The sequence below is a fragment of the Balaenoptera borealis genome (genome assembly GCF_965194805.1).
Source record: "Balaenoptera borealis genome assembly, chromosome: 1".
In the NCBI taxonomy this organism is placed as follows: Eukaryota; Metazoa; Chordata; class Mammalia; order Artiodactyla; family Balaenopteridae; genus Balaenoptera; species Balaenoptera borealis.
In genome coordinates, this window is record NC_138860.1 from 98,954,360 (window position 1) to 98,979,190 (window position 24,831).

Sequence of the window (24,831 nt, forward strand, 5' to 3'; positions counted from 1 at the left end):
AGATTAAAATACAAATACTGCAGGGAAGGAGAACACCAAGGTATGTTATGTCTGACATTCACAACAAGAAAATGTAGCTTTAAACATTTACTGCCTCTTAGAAATTTACTCAATCTTTAGACCTGAAACCTAGTAAGATCTTTTCTTTGAAATGACTTATATAATCAGAGCATAACAAGTATTGTATATAACAAGTATTATGAAGCCATAGCTTCATGGCTTTGGTAAGATTAGTTAAGATGCAAGGTCACCTATGTCCAAGATAACAGTTCAAGATTATAATCTTACTGTAATAGGCATCGCCAAATACAACGTACCAAATCCTTAGGAATATCATGTGAGGTACAAAAACCCTACATCACTACCTTATAAATACTGTCTTCGGCCAAGGGTCAGCAAACTATAACCCACTGCCCACTGTTTTTGTAAACAGTACTTTCATTTCAATACCACGCTTGTTTGTTTATGAACTGTGTATGGCTGTTTGCCTGCTACAAGGGCAGAGTTGAGCAGTTGCAACAAAGGCCATAGGGCCCCGAAAAGCCTAAAATATTTTCTCTCTGGCCCTTTACAGAAAAAGTTTGCCTACCCTCGTCTTAGGCAATAAAATCTGTTAAGGAAATAAATAACCCAGAGTGAATTTTTCCTTCAAGTTCTGATTTACGATTCTTATATTAGAAGTACGTTAGAAATGTTTTTGATCAAATGAAAGCACTTAAAAGTCTACAGGACAGTGTCTGGTATTGTAACTCAAGAATACGAGTAGGAATGTGATGGCTGACATCGGAGTGCCCCGTGTTGCTAGGCGCTGTGCACTGACACGCCCGAGCGTTTAACCCCGCCGCCCCGTGAGGGTGCCGGGGCTGCCCGGATTCCTAGTCAGCGCCATCCCACCCTCCACACACACCTGGTTCACTCGTCGTCATCTCTCCCGTCACGATTCGTGGTCATTTCACTGTCCCCTAAGTTTATCCAACACTCAGGCGCTTCAGTTCCTAGACCTCCCCTCCTCTGGTGTTTCATCCTTGCCCTCTGCCTTATCCATTAGCTCCCATGGTCAGAGGCCAGACACAGTCATTCTCAATAACTGCACAGTCTTTGAAATCATGATTTTAAAATATCTCATGTTGACCGTGGACTCCTGTTTTTCCAGATCAGGCTCCCCAGTACTACCCCCAGTAAATCATTTTTTTAAAAAACTGAGGTAAAATAAATATAAAATTTACCATTTTAACCATTTTTAAGTGTACAGTTCAGTATCAGGTACATTCATATTGTTGTGCAATCATTACCACCATCCATCTCCAGAACTTTTTTCATCTTGCAAGACAAACTCTAAACCTATTAAACAACAACTCCCCACTCTCCCCTCTCTCCAGCCTCTGCAACCACCGTCCTACCTTGTCACTGTTAATTGGACCGCTCTAACTAGCTCACATGAGTGGCATCAGAGTATTTGTCCTCTTGTGACTGCATATTCCTCAGCATCCATGTTGCAGCATGTTTTTAAGGCTGAAAATATTCTACTGTGTATGTACACCATATTTTGTTTATGCATTCATCTGCTGATGGACACTTGGGTTGCTTCCACCTTTTGGCTGTTGTGAATATTGCTGCTATGAATATGGGTGTACAAATATCTGTTCATGTCCCTGCTTTCAATCATACCCAGAAGTGGGACTGCGTATGATAATTCTGTTTTTAACTTTTTGAGGAACTGCCATACTGTTTTCCATAGCAGCTGCACCATTTTATATTCCCACCTGCAGTGCACAAGGGTTCCAATTTCTCCATATCCACACCAGCATTTGCTATTTTCTGCATTTTTTGGTTTGTTTTGATAGCCATCTTAATGGGCATGAGGTGGTATCTCACTGTGGGGTTTTTTTTTTTTTTTTAATTCGGTTGCACCAGGTCTTAGTTGTGGCATGTGAACTCTTAGTTGCGACATGCATGGGGGATCTAGTTCCCTGACCAGGGATCGAACCGGGCCCCCTGCATTGGGAGCATGGAGTCTTATCCACTGCGCCACCAGGGAAGTCCTTCATTGTGGTTTTGATCTGCATTTCTCTAATGATTTGTGATGTCAAGCATCATTTCCTATAATTATTGGCCATTTGTATATCTTCTTTGGAGGAATATCTATTTGGGTTCTTTGCCCACTTTTGAATTAGGTTTTTTGTTGTTGAGCTTTTGGAGTTCTCTATATTCTAGATTAATCTTTATGTTATATGATTTGCACATATTTTCTGTGGGTTGCCTTTTTGCTTTGTTGATGGTGTCCTTTGATCCATAAAAGTTTTAAGTTTTCATGAAGTCCAATTTGTCTTTTTTTTCTTTTGTTGCCTGTGCCTTTGGTGTCGTAACCCAGAAACCATAGCCAAATCCAAAGTCATGAAGCTTTCCCCTTACGTTTTCGTCTAAGAGCTTTATAGTTTTTTAGCACTTATATTTAGGTCTTTGATCCACTTTGAGTTAATTTTTGTATATGGTATTAGGTAAAGGTCCAACTTAATTCTTTTGTATGTGGATATCCTGTTTTCCCAGCATCAACTGTTGATAAGACTTCCACATTGAATGGTCTTGTCACCCTTGTTGAAAATTGTTTGACAGTATCTGAGAGTGTTTATTTCTGGGCTGTCTATTCAATTCCATTGGGTCTCATTATGCTGGTATCACACTGTTTTGATTACTGTAGCTTTGTGATAAACTTTGAAATCAGGAAGTGTGACTCCTCCAACTTTGTTCTTCTTGTTCAAGATTGTTTTGGCTATTTGGGTTTCCTTGAGATTCCATATGAATTTTAGGATGGATTTTTAACTTTTTGTAAAAAAGCATCACTGAAATTTTTGATAGGGATTGCATTAAATATGTAGATCACACTCTGGGTGGTACTGACTTTTAAAAAAAAATTTTCATTTTATTAAATAATTGTCAGACCAGTATACTGGTCTGACCATTCCTTCACACTATCCCACAAATGAGGAGTGATGGGATTATGTCAGGTGTCAAAACAGTATTGACTTTTTAACAATCTTAAGTCTTCCAGTGGGAGGGACTTATGTCATATTTAATTTCTTTCAGAAATATTTTGTAGTTTTCACTGTACAAGTCTTTCACCTTCTTGGTTAATTCCTAAGTATTTTATTCTCTTTGATGCTATTGTAAGTGGAACTGTTTTCTTAATTTCCTTTATGGACTGTTCATTATTAGTGTATAGAAATGCAACTGATTTTGGATGTTGATCTTGTAACTTTCCTTCTTAGTTCTAATAGATTTGTGGTGAAATCTTTAGGATTTTCTACATATAAGACCCTGTCATCTCCAAACAGATCATTTTACTTCTTTTCCAATTTGGCTGCCTTCTGTTTCTTTTCCTTGCCAAACAGGCTAGAACTTCCAGTACTATGTTGAATATAAGTGGCAAAGTGGGCATCCATGTCTTGTTCCTGATCTTAAAAGCTTTCAGTCTTTTACCACTGAGTATGATGATAGCTGTGTATGTGGTTCATAAATGATTTTTATTATGTCATGGTAGTTTCCTACTATTCCTGGTTTGCTTTTTATCATGAAGATGTGTTGAATTTTGTCAAGTGACTTTTCTGCATCAACTGAGATGATTGTGTTTTTTTCCTTCATTCTATTAATGTGGTACATTACATTGATTGATTTCCACATGTTGAACCATCTTTGCATTCCAGGAATAAATCCCATCAGGTTATGGCATATAATCCTTTTAATATGCCACTGGCTTCTGGTTGCTAGTATTTTGTTGCTAATTTTTGCATCTATATTCAAAAAGGATATTGGTCTGTAGTTTTCTTACAAAGTCTTAACTGGCTTTGGTATCAGGGCAATATTTGCCTCATAGAATAACTTAGGAATAGGAAATGTTCCCTTTTTTTCAATTTTTGGAATTGGTGTTCTTTAAATATTTGGTAGAATTCACCTGTGAAGCCATCAAGTCCAGGGCTTTTCTTTTGTCAGGAGGTTTTTAATTACTGATACAATCTCCTTATGAATTATGGATCTATTTTCTATTTCTTCATGGTTCATTCTTGGTTTTATGTTTCTAGTTATTTGCCCATTTCATCTAGATTATCCAGCTTGTTGGCATACAGTCATTCATAGCATTCTCCTATACTTCTTTTTATTTCTGTAGAATCAGTAGTAATGTCCCTGCTTTCATTTCTAATTTTAGTAATTTGAACCTTCTCTTTTTCTTAGTATAGCTAAAAGTTTGTCAATTTTATTAATCTTTTCAAAGAACCACCTTTTGATTTTGTTGATTTTCTCTGTTTTTTCCTGTTCTCTGTTGTATCTGTCTCTGCTCTAATCTTTATTACTCCTTCCTTCTGCTAGTTTTAAGCTTAGTTTGTTGTTCTTTTTCTAGTTCCTTAAGTTGTAAAGTTAGGCTGTTGATCTGAGATCTTTCTTTTTTAATGTAAGCATTTACAGCTATAAATTTTCCTGGGCACCACCTTCACTGCATCCCATAAGTTTTGGTAAATTGTGTTTTCATTTTCATTAGTCTCTAGGTTTTTTTTTTTTTTTTAATATTTATTTATTTAGGCTGCACTGTGTCTTAGTTGCAGCACACAGGATCTTCCTGTCCCTTGGCATGCGGGATCTTTCGTTGTATCATGTGGACACTTGGTTGTGTGCTGGTGGGCTCTTAGTTGTGGCATGCGGACTTCTTAGTTGCATCACGTGGACACTTAGTTGCAGCATGCATGGGGGGATCTAGTTCCCTGATCAGAGATCGAACCCAGGCCCCCTGCATTTCGAGTGTGGAGTTTTACCCACTGGATCACTAGGGAAGTCCCTAGGTATTTTCTAATTTCCCTTTTAATTTCTTCTTTGACCCACTGGTTGTTTAACTTCTACAAATTTGTGAATTTTCCAATTTTTCCTTCTGTTGCTTCTAACTTCATCCTATTTTGGTTGGAGAAGATACTTTGTATGATATCTTAAGATATCTGTTGAGACTTAATTTGTGGCCTAACGTATGGTCTGTCCTGGAGAGGGTCTCATATACATGTAAGAATGTGTATTCTGTTCTGTTGTGTATTATTCCAATCTGTTAGATGTAGTTGGTTTATCGTGTTGTTGTCCTCTGTTTTCTTTCTTATCTTCTGCTTGGTTGTCCTACCCAATAATGAGAGTGGGGATTGAAGTCTTCAACTATTATTGTAAAAACTCCATTTCTCCCTTCAGTTCTGTCAATTTTTGCTTTATATATGTTGATGGTGTGTTATTAGGTAAGTAACTTCAGCATTTCTTGAATCCACTGAGACCACTGCCACTTTTCACTTTCACACCTTCCCTTACGTCCCTTCTTAGACACAGTCCAGGTTCCAAAATCTGTTATGGAAAGCACTTCCTGACATTGCTCTCCCCCTCCATCCTATTCTCCTGGCAATACAAAGCTTGATTAAATCTATCTCTCTGCCTCCTTAAGCAGCTGGTTATGACTGGAGAAAATATACAACTGCACTGACCAGCCTTAGTTCCATGACTGTGAACCTCAGCACAGCTCAGCAACCCTATTTTCCCTGGTCAGCATGCTTTTAGTTCCTCCAAGTCAACTATACGCCACTTCCTTTTTTTTTTCCATAATTACTGTGCTCCAACCTCAATCTCTGCTAAATGGCTCTATTTTTCATTCATTCACTCATTCATTCATTCATTCATTCCTTCATTTATTTATTCTTTTGGCTGCGTCAGGTCTTAGTTGCAGCACACAGGATCTTTTGTTGCAGTGTGCAGGCTTCTCTCTAGTTGTGGCAGCGCGTGGGCGCTGTAGTTGCACATGGGCTCTCTAGTTCTGGCATGTGGGCTTAGTTGTCCCTTGGCATGTGGGATCTTTGTTCCCCGACCACGGATCGAACCTGCATCCCCTGCATTGGAAGGCAGATTCTTAACCACTGGACCACCAAGGAAGTCCCTCTATTTCTTTTTTTTTTTTTTTTAAATTAAGTATAGTTGATTTACAATGTTGTGTTAGTTTCTGGTGTACAGCAAAGTGATTCAGTTATACATATTTTCTTTTTCATATTTTTTTCCATTATGGTTTATTACAATATATTGAATACAGTTCACTGCTACACAGTAGAACCTTGTTGGTTATCTATTTTATATATAGTAGTGTGTATATGTTAATTCCAAATTCCTAATTTATCCCTCCCCCTGTCCCCTTTCCCCCCCTTGGTAACCATAAGTTTGTTTTCTATGTCTGTGAGTCTGTTTCTGTTTCATAGATAAGCTCATTTGTATCACGTTTTAGATTCCACATATAAGTGATAGCATATGGTATTTGTCTTTCTCTGACTTACTTCACTTAGTATGATAATCTCCAGGTCCATCCATGTTGCTTCAAATGGCATTATTCCATTCTTTTTTATGGCTGAGTAGTATTCCATTGTATTTATGTACCACATCTTCTTTATCCATTCATCTGTCAGTCAATGGACATTTAGGTTGTTTCCATGTCTTGGCTGTTGTAAATGGTGCTGCTATGAACGTAGGGGTGCATTTATCTTTTCAAATTAGAGTTTTCTCCAGATATATGCCCAGGAGTGGAATTGCAGGATAATAGGGTAACTCTATTTTTAGTTTTTTGGTTTTTGTTTGTTTTAATTGAAGTATAGTTGGTTTACAGTGTTGTGCCTCTTTTCCCATTTTTGAATTGAATTGTCTTTTTTTTTTGGCTGTGTCAGGTTTTCGTTGCTGCATCGGGCTTTCTCTAGTTGTGGCGAGCAGGGGCTAACGCTTCGTTGTGGTGCGTGGGCTTCTCATTGTGGTGGCTTCTCTTATTGAGGACCATGGGTTCTAGGTGCGCAGGCTTCAGTAGTTGCAGCACGTGGGCACTAGTAGCTGTGCTACTAGTTGCAGCACGCAGGCTTCATTAGCTGTGGCGCGTGGGCTCAGTAGTTGTGGCTCATGGGCTCTAGAGCGCAGGCTCAGTAGTTGTGGCACACGGGCTTAGTTGCTCTGCGGCATGTGGGATCTTCATGGACCAGGGATCGAACCTGTGTCCCCTGCATTGACAGGCGGATTCTTAACCACTGTGCCACCAGGGAAGTCCTATTTTCAGTTTTTTAAGGAACCTCCATACTGTTCTCCATAGTGGCTTTACCAATTTACATTCCTACTAACAGCGTAGGAGGGTTCCCTTTTCTCCACACCCTCTTTAGTATTTATTATTTGTAGACTCTTTCTTTGATGATGGGATTCTGACCTGTGTGAGGCAATACCTCGCTGTAGTTTTAATTTGCATTTCTCTGATAATTAGCCATGTTGAGTATCTTTTCTTGTGCCTCTTGGCCTCTGTATGTCTTCTTTGGAGAAATGTCTGTTTAGGTCTTCTGCCTTAAATAGCTCTACTTCTTACTTTGATAAGAAAATAAAAGCAACCAGAGATAATTCCTACTTGCTTCTACCTCCAAATCTGTACACATATACTCTGTTTTCCTTCTCAGCTATGCAAAAACTGTTCTTTATCCTATACTCTTCTGCATCACTGGTTCCCCTCTCTATGTGATCATTCCATCAGCAAACATGCTGTATATTAACTCTCAAAATAAGAAAAAACCCACCTATATCCTATAACCCCCTCCAACTAATGATTCATTTCTTTGCCTTCCTTTTTTTCTGTGTACTATCTATCTCCCCTTTTACATTTCCCATTTTCTCAACCCACTCAGGCCTTTGCCCCGTCATGCCACTAAAACAGTATCTTTCACAATTATAAATGTTGCTGTATCTAGTAGGCTCAGCCATCATCTTACTTAGCTTCTTAACAGCATCTGACACAGATGAACATTCCTTAAACACTTTCTTCACTTGGCTTCTACCACACTCTCCAAGTTTTCTTCCAAATCTCTGGCTGATTTCCTGCTTCAGTGGTTCATCTTCCTTTATCCAATTAGTGGTTTTCCAGTGCCCAGGGCTTAGTCTTTCTATTTCCTTATCTATTCTTTAGGTAATCTCTTTCCCAGGGCTTTAATACCAGCTATATGCTGATGACTCCTAAAGTTACTTCCCTCTGGGGCTCCAGGTTTTTTTTTTAATAGTGCCTATTCCACTTGAATGTCTAATTAGGTTTCCCACATTTACATATCTAAAGTAAAACTCTTGCTTTCCTCCCCAAACCTGTCTCTCCTCTGGTCTTCTCCATTTCAGTAAATGGTACCATCCATTTACTCAGTTATTCAAGCCAAGAAGGTAGGAATCATCCTTGATTCTCTTTCTCATACCCTCCATCCAGTTTATTAACAGGTCTTGCCAACCAACCATAATTTCAAGTTATATCCCTATTCTGACCACTTATCATCACTGCTCTCACCATGATAGTCCAAGTCACCACTAGTTTTTGCCTTATTACCACATTAGTTTCCTAGCTGGTTTTCCTACTAACAAACACCCTTTGCCACTACATTCTTTCAACGATGGTCAGGATGATCTCCCAGAACCCTCCAATGCCTTCTTATCACATCTGGAACACAAGACCTCATCATGGCCTACAAGAGCCTATATGATCTAGGCACTGATCACTTCTCCATCCTCATCCTGTAGCACTTTCCTCTACCCTTTACTCACTCTACACCAGTCACACTACACTGGCCACCTTGCCATTCCTTGAACCTGCTAAGCTTCTATATCCAAGAGGGGACTTGCTGTCTCTGCGTGGAATGCTCTTCCAGTAAATATGCACATGGCTGACTGCTTTACCTCATTCAGGTCTGTGTTCAAGTGTCAACCCAGAAAGCTCTTGCCTAACCACCACATCTAAAACAGACACTCCATCAACCACCACCACCACCACCACCCCTGGTTACCCATTACCTCTTTATCTATCTTGCTTTAATTTTCTTTATAGCAAGTATCAGTACCTGACATATACTACCTATCTATGTATCTATACACACACACACTCTTATTCAATGTCTCTCACGCTAAAATGTAGGATACTTTAAAAAGCAGTGTATCCCCAATATCTAGAATAGTGCCCAGAACATAAAAGGTGTTTGGTAATATTTTGATTGAATGAATGAGAGATCATCATCTCATCTTTTTATCAATGAGAAAACTGAGACATAGAACACAGAACTAGGGTTAGGCACAGGAAATGTCTCTTTTTAGTGAAAATAAGCATTATTTTTCTCATGGTCCTGTCCAAGCCATTTGAGATATTTCTTAACCACTTTGGTTAATAATTATTAAAACAGCTAAAATATGAAAGCTATCTCAATATATACATTTCTCCCAAATGGTAAACTGTCTAGAAAGGGCCCCAGCTAGACTCTCTCCATGTTAATACTGGTTGCTCCTGATGCTATTCCTAAAATTCAGAAGAGGGGCTCTTCCTGTAGTCTCTACTACAGCTCAGAGGGAGTCATCAGCAACATCCCACCTCACCAGCCAAAAGGAACACAAAATAAGAAGCAATCATAAGGGAGCTACAATGTCTGATGGATCCCTGAATAATCAACTTATTGCCTTTCTAATAACAAAATGAGCTTTTCCCAATTTAGAATCATAATACTGCCAAAGCTCTCAACAACATCTGAGCTATATATACGGAATGACAAAAATATGCAGACATACTTGACATTTTACAAGGATGTCAAAGAAGTCTTCATCAGCCTCTTTGTTGTCATTAGTCATCAGGTGGCCAAGTACTGACTGATTGTTGTTTTGTGTCAGACGAAGCCCAGGCAAATTACTGAAACTGGCTCTCTGATCATCCAAACGGCGGCTCTGTGAGCTGGCAAGAAGGTCTAAAAACTCATCTGTGTTGGGGGATACCATGGAAACAGATGGTGCTATGAATAGAGGAAAAAAAATCCAAAAATAATAAAGTTATTTAAGCATATTTATTATATACATACAATTTCTTTCTGCCTTATTCACTCCCAACACCCTTTCTGCCCTCCTGCTTTAGCTCTGTCACTGAGTCACTGATAGGCTGGGGCCAGACTAGATGGGTGGGGAGGGAAGAATGAATCCCAGAGTACTTCAGATGGTCCACTTGGAGGTAATTCGGACTTGACTATATTTCCCTTTATCTAATGCCACCCAATATGTAACTTTATCGGGGCTAGATTTCAGAAGGTAACTAAATTGTTTTTCTCACATACTTTCTTAGACCAGGATGAATGGACAGTATTTTTATCCCATGCCCTGGATAGGACATTCAGCTAACTAACTAAACTTAGAGTTAAGTGCTGCTGGCAAGTCTTGGTCTATGGGGGAGGAAGTCTTTTGGTAGCTGAAATAGAAAATTTTAAGTAACCTATTTTAGATCTTTCGAAGGCTCAGGCAAGCCTTAGCTTCAGCCATAGCCATAGGTTCCTCTTCAGTCTGTCTTGGCTTTTCTTTTTTAATCCACATATGAAGTATCTGCATTTTACATGTAATCATAAGGTAGGTGTAACTATAATTTTTTCCTCATTATTTTTATTTTTTTTAAGTTAGATTTTTTTCCCCAGCCCCTCGGAAACTTGGGAGGCAGTATGATATAGTTCGTAGAAAGTGCACTGGGCTAGAAATACAGATAAACTTAGGGGAACTGAAACAAAACCTTGTTTGAAACTGTACAAATACCAGCATTTCAGATATACCTTGATTCAGGCTCCTTTACTGTACCTCCTAAATTCTCAGAAATAAATCACAAGAATATCAAAGGGAACTATTCAAATCTCAGGAGAAGCACAGATAGCTTACTTTCTAGCATCATTCTGGGGGGAGTGGCAGAAGCTGCTGTTGAAGCTGATCCGGAGTTCTGTTCTTTTAAGCAGCACCTCTGATCGTCCATCCGATTGCTTTGAAATCGGCTCAATAGGTCAAAGAACCCTTCATCTCCAATAGTATCTGCACTGATTTTCTAAAATATTGAGAGAAAACCTAAATATTTCAGCATTATCCTTAGATCATCAGTGAAACACTATCATATATACCTCAAATGTGAATGGTAAACGATGAAGATTAAAAATAAAAAATTGACATTTTCTTTATACAAGATGCCAACCACTTGGTAATAAAAAGTTATTTCAATCCAACTAACAAAAAGCATTTCTAGTTATTTTTTAATCCTTGTATTCCTAAAGCTAAATAAATGTACCTCAGACTTAGGGGAACTGCTACAGATACTGAATGAATTATGCAAATATCAGTGATACAGGCATGTACCCCAGGTTCAAAGTTCAGTTCTAAGATTCTACAACAGAATGTAAGTAAACTAATCTTTCTAAGAACTGATAAACTAAGTAAGAAGGCATGTATATTTTCCTGGCATAGTGATTTCTAAGGTCTTTTATTGTATTTAAAGATTTGAAGATTCTGAAAAAATATAAACTTCAAATAAATGAATATTTGAGACAGAGGGGTACCAGTTATACTTTATTTGGAAAGCTTCAAAACTAAAATAACTAATGTTTAATAAAAGTAATTATTTTACTTTTCATAATGATAGTATTATAATAGAAGTACATATATACAAACTGTTACGAGCCTTGGGAGAAGGGTGTAACTAATTCTTAAGTGAAACAGCAGAAACTTATGTGATATTTGAGTTGGTTCCTGGAGAGTGAATAAGCATTTGCAGGGTAGAGATGTTTCACACTGATTAATACGCAATTCCAAAGCTTTGTAGTGTTTAGGGGATAATGAACTGAAGGGTATGCAGGGGTGGTGAAAAGGGGAGGGGAAGAAGAGGCCAACACAAGGACCTCTGTATGACATGCTAACAAGTTAAGACTTATCCTATGTGATGTAAGAGAAACACTGGTAATAGCCAATTTTAAGCGGTTTTGTACAGAAACAGAACTGGCCGTTCCAACTGATTGCAAGGGTTAATAATGCAAGGAAAGGGGTCAGTTCAGGTGCCTATTCCAGAAATCTGGGTAAGAGATAAAGCAGTACATTAAGAACTAAGACATAGTAGCAGAGATTTTTTTTAAAGGTGGGGGGAGGGTGCTCAGGGCAGATCTGAGTGATACAGGGATTAACTGGATGTGGTCAATGAAGGAGAGGGAGTCTAGAATGACACCCGCATTCCTAGCTTGGGTGACAGTGTAGTATACATGGCAGACCTTTAACTGAAGTAAGGAAAACAGGAGGGCTTGAGACAGCACAATTTTTAACATGTCAAGCTTGAGGTTTGGGAATAAGTATGTACATAAGCTATAGTCAACTGCCTTAATCACTAACAAAAAGACTTTTTCCTAGGGGCAAAAAGCCTCTAATTAAAAATTCTGAATATCAAAAGACAGGCTCCAAAAATACATTTTTGGTTGGGCTAAGTGGGCTTAGTTAAGACCTCAAACCTTGAACAAAGATATGCCTTCCAGATCTACAAAAATATTCCTGGACCATTTTTATATACCCCATAATGTTTCCTTTTGTTAGTCATACATGTGTAAGAAACATGTAAAAAACTGATAAAAACCAAGGCAAAGGACACTACAAGGGTGCAGATACAAAAAAAAAAAAATGCTGACAACAGGACCAATAGAAATTTCTGTTAAAAAATAAAAGGCTAACAATTTTTTCAAAGGTTCTCAACTGCTTGAAAAATGAACTTGATAATTTGAAGTATCTTCTTTGTAATTTATTTTGATCTTTTTATCAGAGTGTAGGGTAGCCAGAGATACCCCTGATACTTACCAGTAAACCCATGGTATTTTTCAACTTCTAAATATTTTTTTATATTTAATAATCTGATTTCTATGCTCACTTTTCAACAAAATCATTTTTAACTCTATAATTTTAACAATAGAAATAAATAGAAATTGATGCATGCAGACACTCTTCATTTCAAATTAGTATTTAAAACTCCTTGAACATCTGAATTTAATTTGTTCTGACTTCTAGGCTGAGTGGAGGACATTTTCACTGGGAGACACTCTGGTGAAATGAAGGTAGTATTTTTGCAAACAACAGTGACTTAAAACACAAAGAAATAATTACTGCCCAAAGTAGTGGAGCAACTTATCTATGAATGGAGTAATTATAGTTTCTAGCTTTGAAGAACACAGAAAAGATAGGAAAATACAGAAGACTTCTTTGAATAACAAAGATATTTTATACTGAATATCTAAAAATATATTACTAAAATCCAGTATGAATATAAAAAACTCAAAACACAATACTCAAAAACTTATTTTAAACATACCCTTTGAGAATCTGAAATTCGGTGATCAATGGAATTACTGGCATCTTGAAGAACTTTAGTGGAGGAATTAGTTTTGTATTTTTTCCCCTTCAATCTGTTGACAAAGAGGAGCTTTGCAGAAGGTTTGGCAATAAGAGGTTTTTGTTTAGCAAGAATTTCACTGTTCCAGTTTTGTACCTACAAAATTATAAATGGAAAGCAGGACATGAAAAAAAGAATACCAAAGCTATATATAACCTGCCATTTAGTAATTAGGGATGGGGAGGGGGGTGAGTGGCTTAGATCTCTTAATAAATTCCTTTTTGCCAGTATATCTCACTGTTTTCTTTTTTAATTAATTAATTAATTAATTATCTTTGGCTGCAAAGATAATTTGGGTCTTCATTGCTATGTGCGGGTCTAGTTGCGGCAAGCGGGGGCTATTCTTCATTGTGGTGCGCGGGCTTCTCATTGCGGTGGCTTCTCTTGTTGCAGAGCATGGGCTCTAGGTACATGCTTCAGTAGTTGTGGCACGCGGGCTCAGCAGTTGTGGCTCATGGGCTCTAGAGCGCAGGCTCAGTAGTTGTGGCGCACGGGCTTAGTTGCTCTGTGGCATGTGGGATCTTCCCAGACCAGGGCTCAAACCCGTGTCCCCTGCATTGGCAGGCGGATTCTTAACCACTGCACCACCAGGAAAGTCCCTAACTCACTGTTTTCAACAGCTTGTACCGAATGTGTGTGTTATGGATTTCTCATTATCAAAATATTAAAATGGAGGTTGTTAAAAACCTAAGAAAAGGGCTTCCCTGGTGGCGCAGTGGTTGAGAATCTGCCTGCCAATGCAGGGGACACGGGTTCGAGCCCTGGTCTGGGAAGATCCCACATGCCATGGAGCAACTGGGCCCGTGAGCCACAACTACTCAGCCTGTGCGTCTGGAGCCTATGCTCCGCAACAAGAGAGGCCGCGATAGTGAGAGGCCCGCGCACCGCGATGAAGAATGGCCCCCACTTGCCGCAACTAGAGAAAGCCCTCGCACAGAAACGAAGACCCAACACAGCCAAAAATAAATAAATAAAAAAAATTAAAAAAAAAAAAAAAAACCTAAGAAAAGAAAACAAAGTTTGTGAAAAGTCCATAAAAATAAAATTTAAATGGTCAGAGAAGAAGCCAAAGTTTTATTCTTGATATGAGTTACTTAGAAATCTGTTACAACTGGAAATTTTGGATGTATATAGAATTTATAACCCCAAAAAATAACATCTAAAACTTACACAGCAGTAGTAATCTTTTGTTGATAAAATTGTACTGAACTCTTTGACTTTATTATGACTTCCAAACAGGAAGTTAGGGACTTCCCTGTTGGTCCAGTGGTTAAGAATCCATCTTCCAATGCAGGGGACATGGGTTTGATCCCTGGTCAGGGAACTAAGATCCCACATGCCGCAGGGCAACTAAGCCCGCACGCTGCAACTACTGAGCACACAGGCCACAACTAGAGAGCCCATGCGCCACAACGAGGAGCCCATATGCCTCAACTAAGACCCAAGGCAGCCAAAAATAAAACAAATAAATATTTATTATGAGGTAAAAAAAAAATCACAAAGAACTAATTCCACTTAAACATATTTTAAATTAGACATAAAGCTTTATCATCATTAGGCTCTTGGAAAATTACAGGGTTGAATCTGGTCAGCTTCTCATGGAATTTACTGTTGGTACCACTACAGATGCACCAAATTAATTTTGCTGCTTATTACTAGTTTCCTACCTACTAGAAAAACGAAGGAGATCTAAATTGACTTAAGTTTTTTGTGTTCTGTTTTTTTTTTTTTTAAATAATCTATAGATTTAAGGATTTGAGAACCACTCACCAATATAAGAGGTAAATATATGGGGGGGAATCATAAAGCCCTTCAGAAGTTAACCAGAAGTTTTTTTAAAACTCTGTAACTATTCAATGAATTTTTTATATTAATTTTAGGATATCCACAGTTGCACAGCTGTCCTAATAATCAAACTTTAGTCCATTTTCATCATTCAAAAAAGAAACCTTGTACCATTAATTCAAAAAAAACCCTGTACCCTCATCCCAGACATCCCAGCCTTAGGCAACCATTAACATATTTGTCTCCAAAATTTGCCTAACATTGTTTCATATACAACAGGTGGTCTATTGTGACTGACTTCTTTTACTGGGGATAATGCTTTTGACTTTCATCTATGTTATAGCATAGATCAGCACTTCATTACATTTTACATTTTACTGACAAATAATATTCCACTATCTACATAAGTCAGATTTTATTATCTGTTAATAAATAGATTTGTCCATTCATCAGTTAGTGGACATTTGGGCCGTCTCCACATTTTGGCTATTATGAAAAATACTGCTATATAAACATTCATGTACAAGTTTTTGTGTGGATGTATGTTTTTATTTCTCTTGGCTGGGAGGAATTGCTGGATCATATGGCAACTCTATGTTTAACCATTTGAGGAATCACCAGACTCTTTTCTATACCTACCAGCAGTATATGACTTTTCCAGTTTCTCTACATCCTCACCAAACACTTGTTTTTATCTGTCTTTTTTATCATAGCCAATCTAGTAGGTATGAAGTGGTATCTTACGGTTTTGATTTGCTTATCTCTGATGGCTAATGGTGATTGCACATATTTCCATGGCTTATTAGCTATTTGTATGTGATCTGTGGAGAAATGCCTATTCAAATTCCTTGCCTATTTTTAATTGCATTTTTTATTGTTGACTTGTAAGAGTTCTTTATATATTCTGAATGCAAGTCCCTTATCAGACATGTGATTTACAGATATTTTCTCCCATCCTGTGGGTTGTATTCTTACTTTCTCAATGGTATCCCTTAAAGAACAAAAGTTTTTAATTTTTATAAAGATCAATTTATCTGCAAAAAAAAAAAGACAAAAAAAAAACCAACTCTGTAACTGGAATAAAAAAATATTGGATATTAGTTCAAATCAGATGTTGGTGTCATGAAGACTACTTACACAAAAAATGTCAATATTAAAAAATAATATGCCTATTATAATAATAGGGCAGAAGAATACTTCATTACATGGAAAGATGTTGATATATTACTATGTATTATAAAATAGTATCTATCATATGATATTCATATGAAAATGCAAGACGAATAAATACAAAAACATTAATTTTGGTTACTACTGGGAGGTGGGATTACTGATAATTTTAATTTCCTTGTTGGAAGTTTCCAAAGTTACTACAATAAACACATTTTGTAAAAAGTGTTTCAAGAAATACACCATAAAGGAGTAAGAGCATACCTTAACAATGTAAAATTAAGATAAATGGAGGTGGAAGAAAGCAGCCTAGATTTGTTCTTCAATAACCTTTTTCCAATTATAAAGTCCCTTCTCTGTTACTTAAAAAAAAAAACCTAGAGAAGATGCATCTTGAACAGAGTTGTTTCTTTGTTAGTTAAAAAAACTGCTTTTCAAAAATGCAGCTAAAAAAACTAGCTTGATCATACGTATCATTAATCTTGCCAATAATGTTGCTGTTATTTAGTTGAAAAAAGCTTCCTAATCCTTTTCTGATTTTCCTGTTCTTCTTTTAATTAAAAAAACAAAGTAATGCATGTACATGGTAAAATAGTAAAATATTCAAACAGTTCAAAATAGTATATCGTGTTTCTCTTAACCCAGACAGCAATTCTTTTCCCAGAGGTAATTGCTACTAGCAAGTTTCTTATATATTCTTACAGAAATGTCTTATGCATCTACAAAGGATATATATGCATAAAACTTTTCTTAAACAGATGGCAGCATACTGTACACATTCTTTTTGCATTGTACTCGATTCTTTTCAAAGGAAAATGTTAAAGTGATACCCATATATGACAAGACTTATTTAAATTATTTAAATTAAAAGTTGCTAAAATATTTTGTTATAACAGTTCAAGAAATAAAAACTGCCAACCTTTTCTGGTGTTAACTTCATAAGTTCCATGTTTTCCATACTGTGTCGGCGTCCAAACTTGGGGCGTGCACCTTTGTAAAAAAAAGTTAATTTAAGTAAGCCAGGGAGCCCTTAAGACTGAAAATTCAGCATCACTGTGTTATTCAAATTTAAAGTCTGCTACAAAAACCCACATGGAAGGAGGAAACATGTATTCTTTCAAGAATAATAATTTTCCACACCAACTAAATTAAAATATACACTCCCTCTGAAACGTTTTGATGTAAGGAAGTTAACGTTTTGGTTGGAAACTAACTTTGGTTACTAACTACCCCTTAATTTAGAAAAGGCATTTTTATAATAACTGGTTTTATGTGATACACACAGTCTCCTAAAAACAACCCAAACAAACTGTAGAGAGGTTTAAGTAAGTAGAAACATAAGGAAAACCTAAGGCCTTCAAATTTGAGGTAAGAACCAAAATAACATCCCCAATACTATATTATTACTCTTCTGAGTAACCCGTTTCCATTTTAAGATCTCATTAGATGACAAATTTACTGCTAGTCAGGAAAAAAGTTAAATAAAAAGATCTTCAAAATATTTTTTCAAAAAGTTATCATTAAATATGAAGAATTTTCATATCCATTGTCTTTAATATTTTAAAAGGCATAATATAAGAAATACATGATACCTGATAGCCAGCTTAAGAAATAAACCACAGTGGGGTGGTGAGGGATGCCTTCAAGATGGCGGAGGAGTAAGACGTGGAGATCACCTTCCTCCCCACAAATACATCAAAACTACATCTACATGTGGAACAACTACAGAACACCTACTGAACGTTGGCAGAAGACCTAAGACTTCCCAAAAGGCAAGAAACTCCCCATGTACTTGGGTAGGGCAAAAGAAAAAAGGAAAAACAGAGACAAAAGAATAGGGATGGGACCTGCACCAATGGGAGGGAGCTGTGAAGGAGGAAAGGTTTCCACACAGTAAGAAGCCCCTTCGCGGGCAGAGACTGCGGGTGGCAGAGGGGAGAAGCTTCAAGCTTCTCCACGGAGGAGAGCGCAGCAACGGGTGCAGAGGGCAAAGCAGAGAGATTCCTGCACAGAGGATCAGTGCCAACCAGCACTCACCAGCCCGAGAGGCTTGTCTGCTCACCCGCCGGGGTGGGCGGGGGCTGGGGCTTCGGAGGTTGGATCCCAGGGAGAGGACTGGGGTTGGCTGCGTGAACACAGCCTGAAGGGGGCTAGTGCGCCACAGCTAGCCGGGAGAGAGTCCGGGAAAAAGTCTGGACCTGCCTAAGAGGCAAGAGACCATTGTTTCGGGGTGTGCGAGGAGAGGGGATTCAGAGCACCGCCTAAACGAGCTCCAGAGACGGGTGCCAGCCGTGGCTATAACCATGGACAGCAGAGATGGGCATGAGATGCTAAGGCTGCTGCTGCAGCCACCAAGAGGCCTGTGTGCAAGCACAGGTCACTATCCACACCTCCCCTCCCGAGAACCTGTGCAGCCCGCCACTGCCAGGGTCCCGGGATCCAGAGACAACTTCCCCAGGAGAACACACGGCGCGCCTTAGACTGCTGAAACGTCATGCTGGCCTCTGCCACCGCAGGCTCGCCCTGCATCCGTACCCCTCCCTCCCGCCCTGGCCTGAGTGAGCCAGAGCCCCTGAATCAGCTGCCCCTTTAACCCTGTCCTGTCTGAGAAAAGAACAGATGCCCTCAAGTGACCTACAGGCAGAGGCGGGGCCAAATCCAAAGCTGAACCCCAGGAGCTGTGCGCACAAAGAAGAGAAAGGGAATTTTCTCTGTGCAGCCTCAGGAGCAGCGGATTAAATCTCCAGAGTCAACGTGATGTACCCTGCATCTGTGGAATACCTGAATACACAACAAATCATCCCAAAATTGAGGAGGTGGACTTTGGGAGCAACTGTAGACTTGGGGTTCGCTTTCTGTATCTAATTTGTTTCTGGTTTTATGTTTATCTTAGTTTACTATTTAGAGCTTATTATCATTGGCAATTTATTGATTTGGTTGCTCTCTTCCTTTTTTTATTTTATATATATATATATATATATTTTTTTTTCCTTTTTCCTTTTTCTCTTTTTCTGAGTGTGTATGTGTATGCTTCTTTGTGTGATTTTGTCTGTATAGCTTTGCTTTTGCCATTTGTCCTAGGGTTCTGACTGTCTGTTTTGTTTCGGGTTTTTTTAGTATAGTTTTTAGAGCTTGTTATCATTGTTGGATTTGTTTTTTGGTTTGGTTGCTCTCTTCATTTTTTTTTTAAATTACTTTTTTATTTTTAATAAATTTTTTCTATTTTAATAACTTTATTTTCTTTATTTATTTTTTCTTTCTTTCTTTTTCTCCCTTTTCTTCTGAGCCATGTGGCTGACAGAGTCTTGGTGCTCTGGCCGGGTGTCAGGCCTGAGCCTCTGAGGTGGGAGAGCCGAGTTCAGGACATTGGTCCACCAGAGACCTCCCGGCCCCACATAATATCAAATGGTGAAAGCTCTCCCAGAGATCTCCATCTCAACACTAAGACCCAGCTCCACTCAACGACCAGCAAGCTACAGTGCTTGACACACTATGCCAAACAACTAGCAAGACAGGAACACAACCCCACCCATTAGCAGAGAGACTGCCTAAAATCATAATAAGGTCACAGACACCCCAAAACACACCACCGGACACGGTCCTGCCCACCAGAAACACAAGATCCAGTCTCATTGACAAGAACACAGGCACCAGTCCCCTCCACCAGAAAGCCTACACAACCCACTGAACAAACCCTACCCACTGGGAGCAGACACCAAAAACAATGGGAACTACGAACCTGCAGCCTGTGAAATGGAGACCCCAAACACAGTAAGTTAAGCAAAATGAGAAGACAAAAAAACACACAGCAGGTGAAAGAGCAAGGCAAAAACCCACCAGACCAAACAAATGAAGAGGAAATAGGCAGTCTACCTGAAAAAGAATTCAGAGTAATGATAGTAAAGATGATCCAAAATCTTGGAAATAGAATGGAGAAAATACAAGAAATGTTTAACAAGGACATAGAAGAACTAAAGAGCAAATAAACAATGATGAACAACACAATAAATGAAATTAAAAATTCTCTAGAAGGAATCAATAGCAGAATAACTGAGGCAGAAGAACAGATAAGTGACCTGGAAGATAAAATAGTGGAAATAACTACCGCAGAGCAGAGTAAAGAAAAAAGAATGAAAATAATTGAGGACAGTCTCAGAGACCTCTGGGACAACATTAAACGCACAAACATTCGCATTATAGGGGTCCCAGAAGAAGAAGAGAAAAAAAAGAGACTGAGAAAATATTTCAAGAGATTATAGTTGAAAATTTCCCTAACATGACAAAGGAAATAATCAAGTCCAGGAAGCACAGAGAGTCCCACACAGGATAAATCCAAGGAGAAACACGCCAAGACACATATTAATCAAACTATCAAAAATTAAAAACGAAGAAAAACTATTAAAAGCAGCAAGGGAAAAGCAACAATTAACATACAAGGGAATCCCCATAAGGTGAACAGCTGATCTTTCAGCAGAAACTCTGAAAGCCAGAAGGGAATGGCAGGACATATTTAAAGTGATGAAAGGGAAAAACCTACAACCAAGATTACTCTATCCAGCAAGGATCTCATTCAGATTTGATGGAGAAATTAAAACCTTTACAGACAAGCAAAAGCTAAGAGAATTCAGCACAACCAAACCAGCTCTACAACAAATGCTAAAGGAACTTCTCTAGGCAGGAAACAACACAAGGAAAAGACTTACAATTAAAAACCCAAAACAATTAAGAAAATGGTAATAGGAACATATATATCGATAACTATCTTAAATATAAATGGATTAAATTCTCCAACCAAAAGACATAGACTGGCTGAATGGATACAAAAACAAGACCTGTACATATGCTGTCTACAAGAGACCCACTTCAGACCTAGGGACACATACAGACTGAAAGTGAGGGGATGGAAAAAGATATTCCATGCAAATGGAAATCAAAAGAAAGCTGGAGTAGCAATTCTCACGTCAGAAAAAATACACTTTAAAATGAAGGCTATTACAAGAGACAAAGAAGGACACTACATAATGATCAAGGAATCAATCCAAGAAGAAGATATAACAGTTGTAAATATTTATGCACCCAACACAGGAGCCCATCAATACATAAGGTAAATGCTAACAGCCATTAAAGGGGAAATTGACAGTAACACAATCATAGTAGGGGACTTTAACACTTCACTTTCACCAATGGACAGATCGTCCAAAATGAAAATAAATAAGGAAACACAAGCTTTAAAAGATACATTAAACAAGATGGACTTAATTGATATTTATAGGACATTCAATCCAAAAACAGATTACACTTTCTTCTCAAGTGCTCATGGAACATTCTCCAGGATAGATCATATCTTGGGTCACAAATCAAGCCTTGGTAAATTTAAGAAAATTGAAATCATATCAAGTATCTTTTCTGACCACAACGCTATGAGACTAGATATCAATTAGAGGAAAAAATCTGTAAAAAATACAAACACATGAAGGCTAAACAATACATTACTAAATAACCAAGAGATCACTGAAGAAATCAAAGAGGAAATCAAAAAATACCTAGAAACAAATGACAATGAAAACACAATGACCCAAAACATATGGGATGCAGCCAAAGCAGTTCTAACAGGGAAGTTTATAGCAATACAATCCTACTCAAGAAACAATAAACATCTCAAATAAACAACCTAACCTTACAGCTAAAGCAATTAGAGACAGAACAAAAAAACCCCAAAATTAGCAGAAGGAAAGAAATCATAAAGATCAGATCAGAAATAAATGAAAAAGAAATGAAGCAAACAATAGCAAAGATCAACAAAACTAAAAGCTGGTTCTTTGAGAAGATAAACAAAACTGATAAGCCATTAGCCAGACTCATCAAGAAAAAAAGGGAGAAAACTCAAATCAATAGAATTAGAAATGAAAAAGAAGTAGCAACTGACACCACAGAAATACAAAGGATCATGAGAGATTACTACAAGCAACTCTATGCCAATAAAATGAACAACCTGGAAGAAATGGACAAATTCTTAGAAAAGCACAACTTCCCGAGACTGAACCAGGAAGAAACAGAAAATATAAACAGACCAATCACAAGCACTGAAATTGAAACTGTGATTAAAAATCTTCCAACAAACAAAAGCCCAGGACCAGATGGCTTCTATCAAACATTTAGAGAAGAGCTAACACCTATCCTTCTCAAACTCTTCCAAAATATTGCAGAGGGAGGAACACTCCCAAACTCATTCTATGAGGCCACCATCACCCTGATACCAAAACCAGACAAAGATACCATAAAAAAACTACAGGCCAATATCACTGATGAACATAGACGCAAAAATCCTCAACAAAATACTAGCAAGCAGAATCCAACAGCACATTAAAAGGATCATACACCATGATCAAGTGGGGTGTATCCCAGGAATGCAAGGATTCTTCAATATACGCAAATCAATCAATGGGGTAAACCATATTAACAATTTGAAGGAGAAAAACCATATGATCATCTCAATAGATGCAGAAAAAGCTTTTGACAAAATTCAACACCCATATATGATAAAAACCCTCCAGAAAGTATGCATAAAGAGAACTTACCTCAACATAATAAAGGCCATATATGACAAACCCACAGCCAACATCGTTCTCAATGGTGAAAACTGAAACCATTTCCACGAAGATCAGGAACAAGACAAGGCTGCCCACTCTCACCACTATTATTCAACATAGTTTTGGAAGTTTTAGCCACAGCAATCAGAGAAGAAAAAGAAATAAAAGGAATCCAAATCGGAAAAGAAGAAGTAAAGCTGTCACTGTTTGCAGATGACATGATACTATATATAGAGAATCCTAAAGATGCTATCAGAAAATTACTAGAGCTAATCGATGAATTTGGTAAAGTAGCAGGATACAAAATTAATGCACAGAAATCTCTTCCATTCCTATACACTAAAGATGAAAAATCTGAAAGAGAAATTAAGGAAACACTCCCATTTACTATTGCAACAAAAAGAATAAAATACCTAGGAATAAACCTACCTAAGGAGACAAAAGACCTGTATGCAGAAAACTATAAGACACTGATGAAAGAAATTAAAGATGATAAAAACAGATGGAGAGATATATACCATGTCCTTGGATTGGAAGAATCAACATTGTGAAAATGACTATACTACCCAAAGCAATCTACAGATTCAATGCAATCTCTATCAAACTACCAATGGCATTTTTCACAGAACTAGAACAAAAAATTTCACAATTTGTATGGAAACACAAAAGACCCCGAACAGCCAAAGTAATCTTGAGAAAGAAAAATGGAGCTGGAGGAATCAGGCTCTCTGATTTCAGACTATACTACAAAGCTACAGTAATCAAGACAGTATGGTACTGGCACAAAACAGAAATATAGATCAATGGAACAGGATAGAAAGCCCAGAGATAAACCCACGCACATATGGTCACCTTATCTTTGATAAAGGAGGCAAGAATATACAATGGAGAAAAGACAGCCTCTTCAATAAGTGGTGCTGGGAAAACTGGACAGCTACATGTAAAAGAATGAAATTAGAACACTCCCTAACACCATACACAAAAATAAACTCAAAATGGATTAAAGACCTAAATGTAAGGCCAGACACTATAAAACTCTTAGAGGAAAACATAGGCAGAATACTCCATGACATAAATCACAGCAAGATCCTTTTTGACCCACCTCCTAGAGAAATGGAAAAACAAAAACAAACAAATGGGACCTAATGAAACTTAAAATCTTTTGCACAGCAAAGGAAACCATAAGCAAGACGAAAAGACAACCCTCAAAATGGGAGAAAATATTTGCAAATGAAGCAACTGACAAAGGATTAATCTCCAAAATAGACAAGTAGCTTATGCAGCTCAATATCAAAAAAACAAACAACCCAATCCAAAAATGGGCAGAAGAACCGAAATAGACATTTCTCCAAAGAAGATATACAGATTGCCAACAAACACATGAAAGGATGCTCAACTTCACTAATCATTAGAGAAATGCAAATCAAAACTACAATGAGATATCACCTCACACTGGTCAGAATGGCCATCATCAAAAAATCTACAGGGCTTCCCTGGTGGCGCAGTGGTTGAGAATCTGCCTGCCAATGCAGGGGACACGGGTTCGAGCCCTGGTCTGGGAAGATCCCACATGCCGTGGAGCGACTAGGCCCGTGAGCCACAACTGCTGAGCCTGCACGTCTGGAGCCTGTGCTCCACAACAAGAGAGGCCGTGATAGTGAGCGGCCCGCGCACCGCGATGAAGAGTGGCCCCCACTTGCTGCAACTAGAGAAAGCCCTCGCAGAGAAACGAAGACCCAACACAGCCATAAATAAATAAATAAATAAATTAATTAATTAAAAAAAAAGAAAATACAGCTGCCAAGCAGATGTGATAGGCAAAAAAAAAAAAAAAAAACTACAAACAATAAATGCTGGAGAGGGTGTGGAGAAAAGGGAACCTTCTTGCACTGTTGGTGGGAATGTAAATTGATACAGCCACTATGGAGAACAGTATGGAGGTTCCTTAAAAAACTAAAAATAGAACTACCATATGACCCAGCAATCCCACTACTGGGCATATACCCTGAGAAAACCATAATTCAAAAA

General features: G+C 38.0%; 1 protein-coding gene across 3 annotated transcripts in view; it reads right to left on the reverse strand.

Moving 5' to 3' along the window:
* GPSM2 (G protein signaling modulator 2) overlaps positions 1-24,831 on the reverse strand; it is a 65,796-nt gene that overhangs the window by 830 nt on the left and 40,135 nt on the right. For all 3 annotated transcript variants that reach the window (XM_082384007.1, XM_082384008.1, XM_082384009.1), the window contains 4 exons: positions 17,133-17,203; positions 13,178-13,354; positions 10,729-10,888; positions 9,610-9,827 (listed from right to left, as the gene is read on the reverse strand). In XM_082384007.1, the coding sequence (XP_082240133.1) occupies positions 9,610-9,827; positions 10,729-10,888; positions 13,178-13,354; positions 17,133-17,203 (626 nt within the window). The remainder of the gene's footprint in view (positions 1-9,609; positions 9,828-10,728; positions 10,889-13,177; positions 13,355-17,132; positions 17,204-24,831) is intronic.